The sequence below is a fragment of the Ziziphus jujuba genome, chromosome 3, assembly GCF_031755915.1.
Source record: "Ziziphus jujuba cultivar Dongzao chromosome 3, ASM3175591v1".
Taxonomy (NCBI): Eukaryota; Viridiplantae; Streptophyta; class Magnoliopsida; order Rosales; family Rhamnaceae; genus Ziziphus; species Ziziphus jujuba.
The window spans coordinates 10946655-10965423 of NC_083381.1; the positions used below are offsets into that span (position 1 = coordinate 10946655).

Genomic DNA, 18769 nt, shown 5'->3' on the forward strand with positions numbered 1-18769 from the left:
GAATAATTTCTGATTTAGATTGATCTGTTAAATGTTTTTCCCACCAATAGTGTAAAGTACCAGTAAAACCTGTTACTAGTAATTCAACTATTTCAGATTGATTAATGTTTTGATTAGTGAAATAACTATTTGCAACCATAGACATATGGTGCAATTTGGTTAATATTTCTTGTTCTTTTAAACTATCGATATTCCATTCGTATAGTTTATCAGAACTGACAGAGAATTGATTTTTTGGATTTGACTCTTGAAACTCTGGTGGTAGAGGTTTACTAAGAGTGGTAAATTTTGGTTTAGGGTTATTAGTTTGTAACCTAGTAATTTGATTATCTAAAGTGGATTGATTGGATTCTGTATCAGATGATTGGTGATTTTTAATAGTAAAAATGTTTGAAGAAGAGGCTTCATGATTAGGGTTGGAAGTTTTTAATTGTAATTCTTTTAAGAGTTGACTAAGTTGATTGGTTTTATTTGGAAGGGTTGGAACTTTTGTAATATCTGGAAATTTGATTAGTGGTTGAGGTTTAATTTCTTCTTTAGAGGAATTATCAATCTTGGTTTCTATTTTATCTAATTGTTTACCTATGGTAATAAGGCTTTGATTGGTGTAATTATTTTGTTCAATGACTTTCTTAGTTTCATTAATTAAATCGTTATTTTCATTTGTGGAAGTTTTAAATGGTGAGGCTATGACTTGATTATTTAAATGGGGAATGATTAATTTTTCAACTGGAGGGTGACTAGACATGTGATTAATTTTTCAACTGGAGGGTGACTAGACATGACTGTTGAGTTATCTGATTTAATCCATTTTTCTTTTGTTAATGTTTTTAAATTGTTTAAAGGATAATAAAATTTTTCAAGAAAATCGAAAAATTTAATATCAAATTTTAGTTGTAACATCGTTTGTTTCCATGTTTCCCAAATTTTTTCTTTTTCTTCTCTAGTGTGTGATTGTCTATATTTGATTAATTTATCTTGATTTTTATCAGACATCATTTCTTGATTTAATTTTTTCCAACTTGGTTTAAAGGGTGTGTTTTGGTTGATTGGGTGGCAGCTTTCATCTTGATTAGGTAATTTAAAATTTTTGTTATTACTAGATGAACCTAAAGACCTAGTATTAATATTAGACTTACTAAAGATAGATTCACTACAAGATGAACTACAGGAAGGATTACTAAAATGTTCTTCATTAACTACTCCTAATATATCGTTACCACTAAGTGATGACAACCTAGAGCTAATACTTAATCTAGAACTCGAAGAAGAATTAGACCTAAATAATCTATCCATTTTCAAATTTTTAAATTTAAATCTTTATAAAATAAATCTATTCCTTACCCTAATCTACACTTTTAATTTACCCTTTTCTTTTCTACTATCTATCTTTCACTAACCTTTCACTTTACCCTTCTTTCCCTCTGCCTAGACCTCTCAGGCCGCTCCTCTCATGCCCTTTCACTCAGCGGGACTTACTGTTCAGACACCACGGACTTACTGTTCAGTTTTCGGTTTCAGGTAGCACGCGGGTAAAGCAATTGGCTAACTACGAACAAACAGAGATAGCACAAGAGCAAACTAAAAGATAGACAAGACTCAGAATAAATCTACGGTATAAAGGTTTAAGAATTAAAAATCAGAATATGAAACAATTATATAAGTATAACACTCTACGGGTGCTAAAAGAAGAAGCAACCATAGATCGGAACACTTATGGCTTTGATACCAAAACTAACTCGGCCCACGATACTGTCCTCTTTGGCCCAACAGCCCGTTAGGGTAATGGAACCTCAAGGCTTTGTCAAAACGCGTCGTGGCAGTTAAGGGGGAGCACACGCTTATAAGGCGTTCCTTCCATTTTGACTGTTTCCACATCGGAGTCTCTGGGGCTCTGATACCAGGAGTGGGGAAAAGATATGCTATCCCACATCGATTGGAAAGGGTTGGAAGGAACGCCTTATAAGCGTGTGCTCCCCCTTAACTGCCACGACGCGTTTTGACAAAGCCTTGAGGTTCCATTACCCTAACGGGCTGTTGGGCCAAAGAGGACAGTATCGTGGGCCGAGTTAGCTTTGGTATCAGAGCCTACTTGGATCGGTGGGCCTAACTGGGGATCAGATGCCCCGGGAGGGAGTGGGGAAAAGGTATGCTATCCCACATCGATTGGAAAGGGTTGGAAGGAACGCCTTATAAGCGTGGCTCCCCCTTAACTGCCACGACGCGTTTTGACAAAGCCTTGAGGTTCCATTACCCTAACGGGCGGTTGGGCCAAAGAGGACAGTATCGTGGGCCGAGTTACCTTTGACAAAGCTAACTCGGCCCACGATACTGTCCTCTTTGGCCCAACCGCCCGTTAGGGTAATGGAACCTCAAGGCTTTGTCAAAACGCGTCGTGGCAGTTAAGGGGGAGCCACGCTTATAAGGCGCTTACTTTCCCCTTTCACAACCGATGTGGGATCAGCAATCACTCCAATCCCCACTCCCTTCCGGGGCATCTGATCCCCAGTTAGGCCCACCGATCCAAGTAGGCTCTGATACCAAAGCTAACTCGGCCCACGATACTGTCCTCTTTGGCCCAACAGCCCGTTAGGGTAATGGAACCTCAAGGCTTTGTCAAAACGCGTCGTGGCAGTTAAGGGGGAGCCACGCTTATAAGGCGCTTACTTTCCCCTTTCACAACCGATGTGGGATCAGCAATCACTCCAATCCCCACTCCAACCTTTAGCGTTATGCTGTTTAGCTCTAAAGTTCATATTAGTTCCTGAGACTTTATAATGAATTCTGTAAATTAAAGCTAAGGGTTGACGACCTTCGTCGAAGTTATAACCCGAAGTTTTTAAATTTAGAGTTATGACTTTTAGTATGCATGGATCTGTTAAACTGACTGTAAAATTAGGATAACAGTCAAAATGAACAGGACCAGTACATAAACTGGTTTCTATAACTCCAAAAACACTTTGATTAAATTGTTTAAAACTTGCATCTCTGAGACACAAGAGGATAGAGGAATTAGTTCCTAATTTGGTAAGGGGTTTTATCCCTATTTGGACTAATCCTATATGCAGAAACTTATGACCATCTCTTAGATGTTGATTAATGTTTGATTTGTTGATTAATTGGCAGGTTTCATTTGATTTGTTAATTGTATGAACTTGTTCGACAGTTTTAATATGTGATTCAGACTTAAATGTGGATAAAGACCATGATTTGTGATGGTAAATATTATTGGGGGAAACTGAAGGTATATTCCAATCGGAATGGACAGACTCACTAGAAGAAGGATAACTAAGATGTTCTTCATTAACTATGTCTGGTATATTACCGCTAAGTGATGACAACCTAGAGCTAGTACTTAATCTAGAACTCGAAGAAGAATTAGACCTAAATAATCTATCTATTTTCAAATTTTTAAATTTAAATCTTTATAAAATAAATCTATTCCTTACCCTAATCTACACTTTTAATTTACCCTTTTCTTTTCTACTATCTATCTTTCACTAACCTTTCACTTTACCCTTCTTTCCCTCTGCCTAGACCTCTCAGGCCGCTCCTCTCATGCCCTTTCACTCAGCGGGACTTACTGTTCAGACACCACGGACTTACTGTTCAGCTTTCAGTTTCAGGTAGCACGCGGGTAAAGCAATTGGCTAACTACGAACAAACAGAGATAGCACAAGAGCAAACTAAAAGATAGACAAGACTCAGAATAAATCTACGGTATAAAGGTTTAAGAATTAAAAATCAGAATATGAAACAATTATATAAGTATAACACTCTACGGGTGCTAAAAGAAGAAGCAACCATAGATCGGAACACTTATGGCTCTGATACCAAAAGGGGGGAACTTTTGTAATATCTGGAAATTTGATTAGTGGTTGAGGTTTAATTTCTTCTTTAGAGGAATTATCAATCTTGGTTTCTATTTTATCTAATTGTTTACCTATGGTAATAAGGCTTTGATTGGTGTAATTATTTTGTTCAATGACTTTCTTAGTTTCATTAATTAAATCGTTATTTTCATTTGTGGAAGTTTTAAATGGTGAGGCTATGACTTGATTATTTAAATGGGGAATGATTAATTTGATATTTTAAATTCATTTTACTGCCATTGGCAGAATTCAATTTTTCTTTTGATTTGGTATAGTATATACTAGGTATAAGACCTTCTTGGACACAGTTTAAATCTGCTCCTGAGTCTAAAAGGGCTTGTGTGGTTAATTGAAAATCTTGGATAATTATGGTGATTTGGATATGCCATTTCCTAAGTGTTGGCTGAAGATGTAATGGTGGTTGATTATGTATTTTTAATTCTTTGATTTCATTTTTAATTGATTTAGACTCCGATTGTAAATCTTGGAGAGTAACGATTTTATGATTTTTAGGTTTGGAACTGGAGATTGGATCTAAAGGTTGATTATAAAAAGGAAGTTCAGCAAAACCGTTTAAATTTTTATTGAAATATTGATTAGGACATTTATGTTTAAGGTGACCAAATTGTTTACATTTGAGACACTTAGTTTTATGTGTCTTTAATGTTTTAGGATCTATGATATTGAGACTAGAAGGTGATTCTGTATTTTCGTGAGATGTTTGATCTAAGGTATTTAAACTAAGATGATTAATGGGTGATTTTTCAGATGTGATTAGTTTTGATTAGTGAAATAACTATTTGCAACCATAGACATATGGTGCAATTTGGTTAATATTTCTTGTTCTTTTAAACTATCGATATTCCATTCGTATAGTTTATCAGAACTGACAGAGAATTGATTTTTTGGATTTCTAATTGATTAATGGTTTGTTTAACTTTGCAATCAGAAGCAAAGTGACCAAACTTTTTACATTTGTAACATTGAATTTTTGATTTATCTATTGAATCTTTTTTGAATTTGATTAGAAGTTTTTTCTAAGATGTGATTATGAGGTATGAAATTAAATTTGATAGTTCCTCCTAAGAGTTGACTAGATAGGCTATCATGATGGATGGTAATGGAATACTGCAAAACATTAATCAATCTGAAATAGTTGAATTACTAGTAACAGGTTTTACTGGTACTTTACACTATTGGTGGGAAAAACATTTAACAGATCAATCTAAATCAGAAATTATTCATGCTATTAAAAGAGATGAGGAAGGCCTCCCCATCTTTGATGAATCAATAGGTCAAGGTGTCCCTGACGGAGTCAACACCTTATTAGCCACAATAATCAAACATTTCATAGGTACCCCTGCAGCGGTTACCGAAAGAATTCATAATCAATTAACCAATTTACATTGTCCAACTCTTAGTGATTTCGAATGGTATGTGCAAACATTTACCACAGGAATCATGATGAGGGATGATAGTAATCAAGCGCATATTTGCCACAAAAATGTGTGTTTTATCACATCCTTTGTTCTAATCAAAAACTTAATAGATCCAGTTATATATATATATATATAATACTATATATATATATATATTGTTTATTTAAAATTTATTTCAAAAGAAAAGCTGATTTTATATATATTTAGATTCAACCATAAAAGCTAAAAAATTTATACTTTTCAATCAACTATCTAATATTATAATAATAAAAATATATGTTCTTAAATACAACCAATAAAGATAAAAAATTTCATGCTTTTAAATATCTGTTCCATTTGATACTGATTAATATTTTGATAGAATCATAAATAACAAAAAATAGATAATTTTTTTATTGATGATTTCTGAGAGAATTTAGAATGGTAATATGCTGCTATGTAGCACAAGACTTTTATACGTTTATGTATTATATAGATTTTTACCTATCTAATTTTTTCCTTCTATGGAATTTTTCTATCTAATTTTTTCTATTTATGGAAATTAAATTTCAAATTTAAATACATTTATATAATTTAATTCTAATTCAAATATATTTAAATAACATTTTCTATCTATAGAGTTCAAATTCAAATGTGTTTTTTGACTATTTACAAATAATTATTATTGTTGTTGTTATTTATCTTATAGATATATTTTTACCCTATAAGGCAAATTATTTATGGAATTGAAATTAAAAAATATTTACTGATTTAATTTTTTCTGTCTATAAAATTCAAATTCAAATTTAAATTTATGTGTATTTGTATAATTTAATTCAAATTCAAATGTACTTATATAATATTTTCTCTCTGTGAAATTCAAATTAAAATTCAAATATATTTAATGATTTATTGCAAATAATTAATTTTTTTATATTAAATTCTTATAATATAATTTAATTATATTTATTATTATTGTTATTATTATAACCTATAACAATAATATGGATTTAAATAGAGGCGTATACATATATATACTATATATATATATATATGTATATAATTTATTATATATATAGTTTCATTATTATATATGTTGGTTTGTACATTATGATACAGATGAATATCAAATTATATATAACTTATGATATGTTGTATATATTTTATTTAATATTATATATAATTTGATTATGACATATATTTAATGTGCATGAAAATATTAATTATAATAAAATTATACATATATATATATAATATTATTAATATATGTTTATTGTTTATTTAAAATTTATTTTAAAACAAAAATTGTTTTTATGTATATTTGGATACAACCATAAAGGGTAAACTATTTTATACTTTTTGAATTAATTATCTAATATTATAATAATAAAAATATATATTTTTCAATACAACCAATAAAGGTAAAAAAATTTATACTTTAAAATAGTTACTGTATTTGGTACTAATTAATATTTTGATATAATCATAAATAATTAAAAAAAAGATGATTTTTTATTGATAATTTTGGAGGGAATTTGAAATAATAATATGCTGACACATGGTATAAGATTCATCTACTTTTATATATTATAAAAATATGTAAAAATGTATTTTTATATATTTAAAATATATATATAATTTTATAAAAATATTTATAGGAATAAAAATTGTATAAAAATATATAATGTTTATATATTTATTATTCAAATATATTACATTCTTGGGGAATGTTTTCCAAGATCTTCCCCCATCGGCCCAAATATACTTGATCAAAATATGATCTTCCTAAACCGTTCCATCTAATACAATAATAAAAATATATATTAATTGATCGCAAAATAAGATAAAATAATTTGTTTTGAAAATAAATCTTATTTGCTATGTTTAACAATTATTATTTATGATATTGTATTTTTATATCCAAATATAAAAATACTTTTATTAATTTCCATATAACTATATTTAAAATATATTTAATTAAGGAAACTAGATATATGCAAATACATTTTACGTATTTGACTTATTTGATAAATAAAATAAAATCAAATATTTTGCTTATTTTAAATTTATTTTAAAATTATTACCATATGTCATTTTATTAATTGTTAGATAGTTATTGCTAGTTATATCATAAGCTGATTGTAAATATATTTGGTTATAACCATAAAAATATAAGATAATAAATAAATAAATAATAAATAAAATAAAAATAAAAACGTGCTTTTGGAGAGAATTTGAAAGAAGGGTATGCTGATATGTGGGACATACTCTTATTCTTTTATATATTATATAGATTATAAATATACATTTATGGTTTATTTAAAATTTATTTCAAAACAAAATTTGATTTTATATATATTTAGGTACAACCATAAAAGGTAAAATATTTTATATTTTTTTAGTCAATTATCTAATATTATAACAATAAAAATATATATATTTTTTAATACAACCAATGAAGATAAAAACAAATTTGTACTTTTAAATAGTTACTCTATTTGGTACTGATTAATATTTTAATAAAATCATAAATAATTAAAAAAAATGATTTTTTTTAGTAATGATTTTGAAGGAAATTTGAAACGATAATATGCTGACACGAGGCATAAAACCTTTTTACTTTTATATATTATAAAAGTATATAAAAATGTATTAAATATATTTTTATATATTTAAAATATACATATAATTTTAAAAAAATTCCTGTAAATGTGTCTAATGACGAGGCATAAAACTCTTCAACTTTTATATATTATAAAAATATATTAAAATATATTTTTATATATTTAAAATATACATATAATTTTATTAAAATTCCTATAAATGTGTTTATAGGAATAAAAATTGTATAAAAATATATAATTTTTATATATTTATTATTCAAATATCTAATACAAAAGGGTAATAACTGTGCTCTTTGAGAATGATCTCCAAGATCTTTGTCCATTGGCTTGAATATGCTTTATCAAAATCTGATCTTCCTAAACTGTCCATCTAATACAATAACAAAAATATATATTAGTTGGTAATAAAATAAGATCAAATAATTTATTTTGAAAATAAATCTTATTTTGCTATGTTTAACAATTATTATTTATGAAATTATATTTTTATATCCAAATAAAAAATATTTTTATTAATTTCCATATAACTATATTTGTATATGTAAAAATATTTAATTAAGAAAACTATATACATGCAAATACATTTTACATATTTGACTTATTTGGTAAATAAAATAAAATCAAATATTTTGTTTATTTTAAATTTATTTCAAAATTATTGTCATATGTCATTTTATCAATTGTTTGATAGTTATTAATAGTTATATCACAAATTGATTGTAAATATATTTGATTATAACCATAAAAGGTAAGATAATAAATAAATAAATAATATATGCTTTTGGAGGAAATTTGAAAGAAGGATATGCTGACATGTGACACATACGTTTTTTTCTTTTATATATTATATAAATATAGATATGACATAAAAATGGCATTGTCAAACGTAATGTACTCTTTACTAGTGAGGATATCTTGGTTGAAAGCTATTAGATTTATGGCATATGGCTAAATCATAAGATAATAAATCATAAGCTTTAGACATTCAAATTTTTTTCTATATTGGTCAAGTTAGACATTCAATTTGCATATGTGATATCTGTTAAAAAGAAAAAAAGAAAAAAGAATTCATATATGATATATTGCAAAAGAAAAAAAAAATAAGAAGAAAAATTAATGAAATTAAATCCATGCTAAAATTAAAGTCAATTTAGAATTGGATTGGGAGCTAACGAGATTGGGAGAAAATAAGTTACAAATTGTCTCATGATCATCTTATTGCCTATATATATATATATATATATATATATTGTTTAATTACACATATTTTTCCCATTTTCAGCAAAATAATCCATAATGTTGATAACCTACTAACATAATTGTCATTTATTTTAATTAAAAATTGGATGAAAAGGGAGGGGGAAAAAATCCAAAACTTGATACTAAAACAATAAAATAAAATTTCATTTTGCCGCCCATTTATATTTATTATCCTTTTTTCTGTCGTCAAGTCTTATACTGTTCTTATTTCCAAAAAGTTTTACTTTGCTTTCTCTTTTTCAAAATTTTGGGGCTACTTTAAAATGTTGTAATTTTGTGCCTCTTACTTGGTAGAAGTGGAGTTTTGCCAATGATAATTTATTTACAAGCGCAATAGAAAACAATTTACCCTTTTCCTATTTATCAGAGATGAAAAACATTACAAAAGATAGTTAATTAGGCTAGGTCTGGAATCAAAACCATATATTTAAACATGCAAGTTAAGAAGTACTTTACAAACCAAACGAAAATAACACAAGAGCAAAGCGTCTTGGAGGTTAAGGCCACATTTGAATCCTTCTAAAATCTATTAACAACTTCAACACTATCAACAATTTGGAACTACCTCCGAAATCCCCTTTTATTTTTTTATTTTATTTAGTTATTTTTTTTTTTGGGGGGAAATCTGTTTCTATATATATTTTTAAATTTTTTTAGATGAATCAATTGTCATAATCCCAATGGACTCAAATGCCATTGGTGACAAAATATCTTCTTTCTAGATATGCATATACAATATATGAAAAAATTGGCATACAAGAGCTTCTAAGCTTTCATTGGTGAACCGTATAACACTGCCATCCAAATCTGACAGAAAAATACTTGAATTCTCAACAACTATATGACTTGCTTAAGAGGCAAAACCAGACATAGCAGAAGGCATGTCCTTAAGTGGCTTTCCATGAAGACAATGGCGGAGTGTCCGACTGCTTATAAGTAGGAATCCCAGTTGCATATCTGTCACCTTAACAGTATCCATTGAAGCAAAAGCTTCAAGCTCTGCCATCTCTTCTTGTGTCAGTTTAACAGCAAGAGCGGCAATGTTCTGGTTAAAATTCTCGATTTTGGTAGTTCCCGGAATAGGACAGACATCGTTTCCTTGGTGATGAACCCATGCCAGAGCCAACTGTGATGGTGTGCATCCTTTTCTTGCTGCCATTTTATTCAGCCGCTTGAATATTGTTTTGTTGTGCTCTAGATTTTCTGGTTGGAACCTGGGTATATGCTGCAAGCAAACATACACATTTCACATTACAATTGAATTAGATTTTATCAAAAATCACATCACAACATAAGAAGTACCATTCAATGGTGAATGATTAGCGTAGTCTAGCAGAATCTTGCACTAAAATGATGAAGTTTATTGGTATTCTCTGAACCAAAGCTCTATGTTTGATAGCACTAATTTTATAATTAAGAACTGTATTTAGGTGAAAATTGACAAACCTTTCGACGGTCTTCCTTGGTCAGTTCATCTAGTAATTTGTTTAGTCCAAAAAAGTAACAACGGAGAGAACGTCTACTCCCATTACTCAGGCATGAGAGGTATTTAACTGACAGACTATGAATGCTAGAGTTCATAACACAGTTCTCAGGAAAACTGATATGAAGGTAGACAAAGTGGTAACCCCAATGACATTAACCGATGCCAGACTTGAGAACTTGTCTACAAAGATTAGAAAATTATGCGATAAACTAGTGACGTCAATATCTGCCTTAGACCAGCAGCTAAGACAAATGCTAGCACACAAAATATATGGCCTTAAAAATTCACAAAAAGGGAAGAACAGATCAGAAATCTAAAATCCAAAATAAAACAGATAGACGATGATCTCAATCGACCTCAAACCATACTTTTCTACTCAGCACCGATGACACCATCCACCTGTACTCTTATCACTGGTTACTCCATTGTGCTCAAATGACTTAAGTCCTCCCTTCAAAACCTTCCAAATCAGCCCTTGCTCATTCATATAAGCACCCACCTGTACTCTTATCACTGGTTACTCCATTGTGCTCAAATAACTTAAGTCCTCCCTTCAAAACTTTCCAAATCAGTCCTTGCTCAAATAAGCACTTCTTAACCGTCTGCTTCTAACTCTTTTGATTTACCAAAAGCCTTTATGATTACAAACCAAAAGCTAATGAAAGAGGAATCCTCATAAGATCAATTATATGTCTATAAATCCATATATGTATTAAACATATTAGATTTAAGTAAATAAATATTATTTTAGTAATTTTTAATCTCTATTTTTAATTAATATTACAATTTTAAATAAGTTTGTAATTTGATAATAAAAAAGTATAGTTAAAATTTTATTAATGGTAAATTTAGTATATTAATGTTATAATTTAAATGGATTATAACAATATTTGGTTGGATTGACATTTTATCAAACATATCAATTTGGATTAATTTTGAATTAAACTGGTCAATTGAAAATTGATATGTTTAGTTAAATGGATTAATTTGAATCAATTTTAAAGTTAATTAGATTTATCCAAAATTAATCATAATTGTCATATTTAATAATTATATTAAATAGAATTATCTAAATTTAATCTGAATCTATTTTTAATAAATATAAACTTATTAAATTTATATCGTTCCATTGGAACTCACTTTGTAAAATGTTTTTTGTTTTTTTAATCATCATAAATTTATTATTATTATTATTTGAAAAATCACTATAGAATATTGAATTACAGACGTGATGTAACACTTGCATTTTTTTTTTTTTTAATGAAATAGTTACATAAAATAGTCTTGTAGGGCATTAATTATTGACCTTCGCACGATTGACAGGTGGTGATTTGGCGTGGGTGATTATTATTGGGTTGGTTAAAGCGAGCGACCAAAGCATTCTCTTATTCCCTAAGCCCACAAACGTAGGCTCTTACATTCACAAAAACACAAACAAGCTATGCTGTTACACCATTGAATGGGATTGTTTATTTGGGAAGTATTGTTAAGGTCTCCATGGACGAATAGGTGGTAATAAAACCCAATGGCCGGTAAGAAATCACGATGGCATTTGTTCTTTCTTCCCCCGGGGGGGGGAGAGAATTTGGCCCTTTGCCTTTATTTTAAACAGCTTAATGAAAAAGACCCCTGCCCTTTAAAACTTTTTTCATCTACCCATCTTTTTTTCATTATTCCAACTTTATGCTTACTCTGTAAACCACGTGCAATTTTTTTCTCTCACTGATCAATATCTCACCTACCACATTCCACATCCAGACAGAGCTTTTACAGCTTTAGCAGCTCACCTCTTCTTCTCTGCTGCTTGTCTTCTGTTGATGTTCTTCCCCAACGTCCGTCCGTCTACAACCCCATCGCTTCCAATCAGCTCCCTCTGGCTGTAATCAGCGATATTTACCTTCTAGACTTCGTGGATCCGTCTGGGTTTGTTCAGGAAATCTCTTCCAAGGTCAGCAGAGTGGTGGTTTCAGATCACTACAAGACTGCAGCAGATTGCAGTGAGAGTTCTTGTTCAGTTGGTGAGAATGTGGAGAGGGTTATTGACATCCGGAGGAGTGGTGCTACTATTGTTTTTGATTATTTCAAGGAAAGAGCTGGTAGTGGTCTAAAAGATTTGAATTTTGTTTTGATGAGGGTTTGATCTTTGAATCCATCTTCTTTCAAGCGGGTAATTTGTTTTTATCGGTTTATTGAATTTTTATTTTATTTTATTTTATTTTTAAAGCTGTAAAGCTATAAAATTCTCTCTTTATTTGGGTGTATAAGGCTTTTGCATTTGCTTTTTTTGAATTTGGAGGATGTAATTAGTCAGGGATTAACCAGCTTATCCTAGAAGCAGGAATGATTCTCTCGGCCAATCATATGAGATTGCTCTTGTGGCTGGAGCATTTGGAGATTGCCTGGTATAGTCAATATATCCTTCTCTCTCTCCAAACATGGGTCATTTTTATATATGTTCTTGCACTTATTTGCTCCAGCGTATAGAGGTATTCTGTTAGGTAGAAGTGAATTGATGACTGAATTCTTAGTGTACAGTCATGTCAAGTTTATACATTTGTTTCTGTTAGATTTGTCCTTCTATACGTAGGCTATGAAAGCTGATTCTATATTGGAGTTGAGGAGTGAACTTGGACATAAATTAGCCAACAAAAGCTGTAATCTAAAGTTGAGGTGTTGAGGTATGCAGCTATCTACCTAAAAATATGATTGTCAATGTATTTGTAGCATATTTTTGTTTTTCTTTTTTAACATTCATTGATTAGACATTTTTTTTTATGTTATTAGTTGACTTCAATTTATCCATAGAAAATAAGTAGGCTTGGAGTGTACGTTAGTTTCAATCTGGTCTAAAGTTGTTATTTTGCTAGCTGCACTAATAGTTGTTGACATGTTGTGGGCCTGAGGCAACTTAAGGACTTAAATGACATAGATGATTACAATAGCTTCACATTTCATTGGAGAGATTTCTTTTCTTGAAGAATTTCTGTTCTTTTCTTCTTTGAATGCATTGATTATTGGCTCGCCACATTTAAGCATTTACATGCCAGTTTTCTCATAATTATAATTCCTATGGAAAAGCAATGTTGAGGACTAAAACTGGTAAGTATGGCGTTAATTGCTTAGGATATTCTTTCTAGAGTTATAATGTGGTAGATTATTCTTTTCTCCAGTAATATATATTCATGCGACAGAGAAATCATACCTTAGTTCTCTCTGATAAATTGGATAAGCCCCTTTGTTAGAGTAAATAATAGTCAGTCACTAGGCATTGGAAATCACTTCAACTCTATGATGATGTGGTTCAGATAATACACCTAATCTTTTCCTTGGTTAAGGATTGAATGCCAATACTTTTGTAGATTTGTGTTCCTACTTTCTTTTGATTATCTTTGAAGTGTCACAACTAAAGGACTATAGGGGGTTGCAGAATAATATAAGAATAGCTGCCAACCAAAGAAGTCTTTATGAACAAGCCACTAAAGAAGTGAATTTAATAGCTCTTATGAAAGCTCCAATTTTTAAGTATTACATTATCAGAACGTCCCATGTAGAAGAATTCAAGCATATTCTCACCGTTAAAGGGTATAGAAGAATTCTAGCATAGTCTCACCATTAAAGGATATAGAACACGCTTCCATCTTACAATACAGAGTTTAAAAGAACAGTGGCTGACCTGGTGAAGACACAGATGGTGATCATTGAGGATTTATTCATGAGGCCGTTGACCACTTTTGCTTGTTGATGGCTAATTCCACTTGTTTGGTATTGAATTGTAGGTAATTGACTAGAACAAATTGCTGGAGAAGCCTTGCAGTTTGTCTTAGTCATTTCCTGTTCTAAGTGTCTTTTTTTTTTTTTTTTTGGTTGATACTTAAGTGTCTTGTTTTGTATCTATTTAATTGGCTTTATATGCAGAGTTAGGTCCACTCTCTAATGCCTTAAAAGTTTGTCAAGTTAATGGCAAGGCTACCTTAGCCTAAAACCAGAATGGCCACTAACAACAATGTTAGACCAGAGAGTTGATAGAGAGAGGGATGAAAAAAAGATAATGCAAAGGCTAATTAATTATGGGATGGCTATGCTTTAATAACAATGATGATGAGTTTTAAATAATATGTGTGAAAATTTAATGGAAATTTGGCAGAGGAGCACTATGATATGTAATTTCCTTTGTTAATTTATTTCTCTTTATATGGTTTTGAGAATCAACCAACCAAAAAGTTGGCGGCCTAGGTGACTCATAGCTCCCCTCTTGCCGATACCAATACTCTTCAAATTCGATATCCTTTTGTAGTGACCCTTTGATAGGGTCTTTATAAGCCTTTGTTGACCACCCTTATCGCAATGACTGGAGTATATTTAATATAGACTTTTGAATATTTTTATGAACTTTTTTTAAGTGATTACTTTTGCGAACTTCATGAAATTCTATTTGGAAAAAGTACTTTTTTATTATAAATTTTTATGTTATTGCATAATTTTGATTTTAGCAATATATTTTGTTTAAATGTAATGACCTTGATTTATTTATTACTTATGGTTCTTAGGCTTTTATGAAGTTTTCTTATGAAGTTCTTATGCCACAATCTTATTTTTGCTACTGGAGCTACAGCTAGGTGGGTGTGTGTGTGTGTGTGTGTTTTTTTTTTTTTTTTTTTTTTTTTTCCCTTTGAAAGAAAAATGTAGAAACAGGCGTGTAAACTGTTTGAGGTCTAGGCCTTTTTATCCAAGCTTGAGATATCCTTTGATTTACTGGGTTTGTGAATGGGAAAGTTTTGTTGTTTAGTCTATTGGTGTGGTCCCTCTCCTTCCCTGCTCTATTATTATTATTATTTCTATAGGCTTATTAATTTCATACAAAAAAAAAAAACATATTTAGGGTAGGTTTGACATGGACTGATTATCTCCTCTAGAGTTGAAGGTGATGGTATGTGATATAAAAACCACATGAAAAAAATTACTGTTGTAGAGGTCCGAAGCCAAGTTGCTTTCATGAGTTGAGTTAATTAAACTTGTCAACGCCTTGCTGTAGAAATTGTTGCAAATATATGACAGGCTTGCTGCCTTGTTAATGATTTTCAAGTTGATATTTCTATAACTATATCAAAATGGTTTGTATAAGTCCTTATATTATTATTGGTTTTCGAGGATCATTTAAATCTTGTTAAAATGTTTAAGAAGCAACTAGTAATGTTTTTACATAGAAATCTTTTTCTAGGCTCAGCAGACAGAACTGTGAAATTCTGGGATTTGGAAACCTTCGAACTGATTGGATATACAAGCCTCGGAGTCACAGCATTCGACGTCTACTTGGTGAGTGAGCAAGTCTGCAGCCGAAGAGAGCTTGGGAGAGAGAAGAGAAAGAGAGAGAGAGCAGGTCTGCAGCTGGTGTTCTTTCTTATATTTTTTATCATTAAAGAATGTTGCACTCAACATGTTCTATGGTGCAATACATTGTTAAAAAATAATTGTAAATTTTGATGATTTGTGAAAGAAAAATTTAAACGCAATTTTGATGATAATTAAAAATATCCTCACCTTAAAAGCATATATGGTCCGGTATTCCCTTGTTCCCTATATTGTGTATGTTATTTATCTCTCATCTAGTGGAAACTAGTCGAGCTCCATTTGATCTCCCAGAAGCGGAATCTGAATCAGTTGTAGGCTATAATGTGAATGCAATTTTTCCTAAGTCTTTCTTATGCTTACAAGAGGAGAGGTGAGAGATGCTTTTTCATAGAGGAAAGGAAAACAAAGGTGGTATTACTTTGGTAACATAGTATTGTGTTTTAAGTATTTCGTATGTTATTTACCGTTATAAAGATGGCATTATCATGATAATACGATATTAATGTGTGTATGGAATTATGGTGGGAATAATCATTTATTCTTCGCATAAATACACATTATAAAAGTAGGTATATTGAATTGTAATGATTCGAAATGAAAAATAAAAGAATTGGCAACAACATGGTTATCACATTTTACCAATTTTTTGGCCCCCACAAGTCGCCTAATGTGTGTTAAATGCAACAACATGCAAAATATACATTTTTCAATGATCATAAGGAGAAAAAACTCCAAAAGTTCTGAAAAAGTTCTCAAATTGGCACAAAAATTTGATTATCATAGGACCTTCGGTAATTACCGATGAAACCTATGGTAATCAATTTGTCCTTGTTTGAAACATTACTGTAGGTTTCATTGGTAATTACTGAAACCTCTATGGTAATCACATTTTACCAAAATTTTGGCCCCCAAAAATCCCCTAATGTGTATTAAATGCAAGAACATGCAAAATATACATTCTTCAATGATCCTAAAGGGGAAAAAAAACCCAAAAGTTCTGAAAAAAGTTCTCAAATTGGCATAAAAATTTGATTACCGTAGAGCTTTCGGTAATTACCGATGAAACCTACGGTAATCAATTTGTAGTTGCTGGAAAAATTACCATATGTTTAATCGGTAATTACCAAAACCCCTATGGTAATCACATTTTACCAATTTTTTGGCCCCCCACAAGTCCCCTAATGTGTGTTAAATGCGACAACATGCAAAATATACATTTTTCAATGATCCTAAAGAGAAAAAACTCCAAAAGTTCTAAAAAGTTCTCAATTTGGCACAAAAATTTGATTACTGTAGAGCCTTCGGTAATTACCGATGAAACCTACGGTAATCAATCGGTAATTGACATTTGTCCACCGTCATAAGAGAATCACCATAATTCCATCCGACAACTTCAATCGTGTGTGTTTCCACTAAGAACATGCTAAATCTAGCTTTATTGATGATAAATGTTGACAAAGTAAGAGAAAAAACGACATTAATAAGTGAAAACATTCAATTTGTAATTGCTTGAAATATTACCGTAGATTTCATCGGTAATTACCGAAACCCTTATGGTAATCACATTTTACCAAATTTTTGGCCCCCACAAGTCCCTTAATGTATGTTAAATGCAACAACATACAAAGTATACATTTTTCAATGATCTTAAGGAGAAAAAACCCCCAAAGTTAGGAAAAAGTTATCAAATTGGCAAAAAAAACTTGATTACCGTAGGGCCTTCGGTAATTACCGATGAAACCTACTGTAACCAGTTTAAACTTGTTGGAACATTTACCGAAGCTTTCATCGGTAATTACCGAATGCCTTACGGTAATCACATTTGACAACTTTTTTGGCCCCTATAAGTCCCATAATGTGTGTTAAATGCAAAAACATGTAAAATATACTTTCTTCAATGAGCCTAAGGAGAAAAAACCCCAAAAATTCTGAAAAAGTTCTCAAATTGGCAAAAAAACTTGATTACCGTAGGCCTTCAATAATTACCGATGAAACTTATGGTAATTAGTTTAACTTGCTGGAAAAATTACCGAAGGTCGCATCGGTAATTACCGAAGGCCCTACAATAATCACATTTGACAACTTTTTTTGGCCCCCACAAGTCCCTTAATGTGTGTTAAATGCAACAACATGCAAAATATACATTTTTTAATGATACCAAGAAGAAAAAGCCCTAAACGTTATGAAAAAGTTCTCAAATTGACAAAAAAACTTGATTGTCGTAGGGCCTTCGGTAATTACCAATGAAACGTACGGTAATAGATTTATACTTTCTGGAAATATTACCAATGGTTTTATCAGTAATTATCGAAGGTCCTACGATAATCAAATTTTTGTGCCAATATGAGAATTTTTTCAGAACTTTTGGGATTTTTTCTCCTTAGGATCATTGAAGAAAGTATATTTTGCATGTTGTTGGATTTAATACACATTAGGGGACTTATGGGGGCCAAAAAAGTCGTCAAATGTGATTACCGTAGGGCCTTTGGTAATTACCGATAAAATTTTTGGTAATTTTTCCAGCAAGTTTAAATTGATTACCGTATGTTTCATCGGTAATTATCGAAGGCCCTACGGTAATCAAGTTTTTTTGCCAATTTGAAAACTTTTTCCTAACGTTTGGGGTTTTTTCTCCTTAGAATCATTGAAGAATATATATTTTGCATGTTTTTGCATTTAACACACATTAGGAGACTTGTGGGGGCCAAAAAAGTTGTCAAATGTACCGTAGAGCCTTCGGTAATTACCGATGAAATCTTT

The 18769-nt window shown here is 30.7% G+C and overlaps 1 protein-coding gene and 1 long non-coding RNA gene across 4 annotated transcripts; one reads left to right on the forward strand and one right to left on the reverse strand.

The window, feature by feature from the left end:
- Positions 1-9796: 9796 nt before the first annotated feature.
- On the reverse strand, positions 9797-11147 carry LOC107422154 (probable aldo-keto reductase 2). The gene is made up of 3 exons (XM_060815325.1): positions 11053-11147; positions 10621-10774; positions 9797-10399 (listed from the first exon to the last, which is right to left on the reverse strand). The coding sequence occupies exons 1-3, from the start codon at positions 11145-11147 to the stop codon at positions 10025-10027; spliced, it is 624 nt and encodes a 207-aa protein (XP_060671308.1). The 3' UTR covers positions 9797-10024.
- Positions 11148-12163: 1016 nt separating this feature from the next.
- Positions 12164-16208, forward strand: LOC107414715 (uncharacterized). 3 transcript variants are annotated; one of them, XR_009638497.1, is made up of 4 exons: positions 12164-12827; positions 12957-13062; positions 13248-13338; positions 15879-16208. It is a non-coding gene; the product is annotated as an uncharacterized LOC107414715 (long non-coding RNA). The 3 variants fall into 3 exon arrangements; XR_009638498.1 differs by lacking the exon at positions 12164-12827 and having other exon boundaries at positions 12834-13062; positions 15865-16208; XR_009638496.1 differs by lacking the exon at positions 12164-12827 and having other exon boundaries at positions 12834-13062.
- The last annotated feature ends 2561 nt before the right edge of the window (positions 16209-18769 follow it).

Coding starts and splice junctions, on each gene's coding strand:
- LOC107422154 (XM_060815325.1), bottom strand. CDS start 11,147: ATGAATGAGCAAGGGCTGATTTGGAAGGTTTTGAAGGGAGGACTTAAG. Junction 10,775..11,052: donor GATAAGAGTACAGGTGGATG/GTGTCATCGGTG, acceptor CCTTCATATCAG/TTTTCCTGAGAACTGTGTTA. Junction 10,400..10,620: donor CCAAGGAAGACCGTCGAAAG/GTTTGTCAATTT, acceptor GTTTGCTTGCAG/CATATACCCAGGTTCCAACC.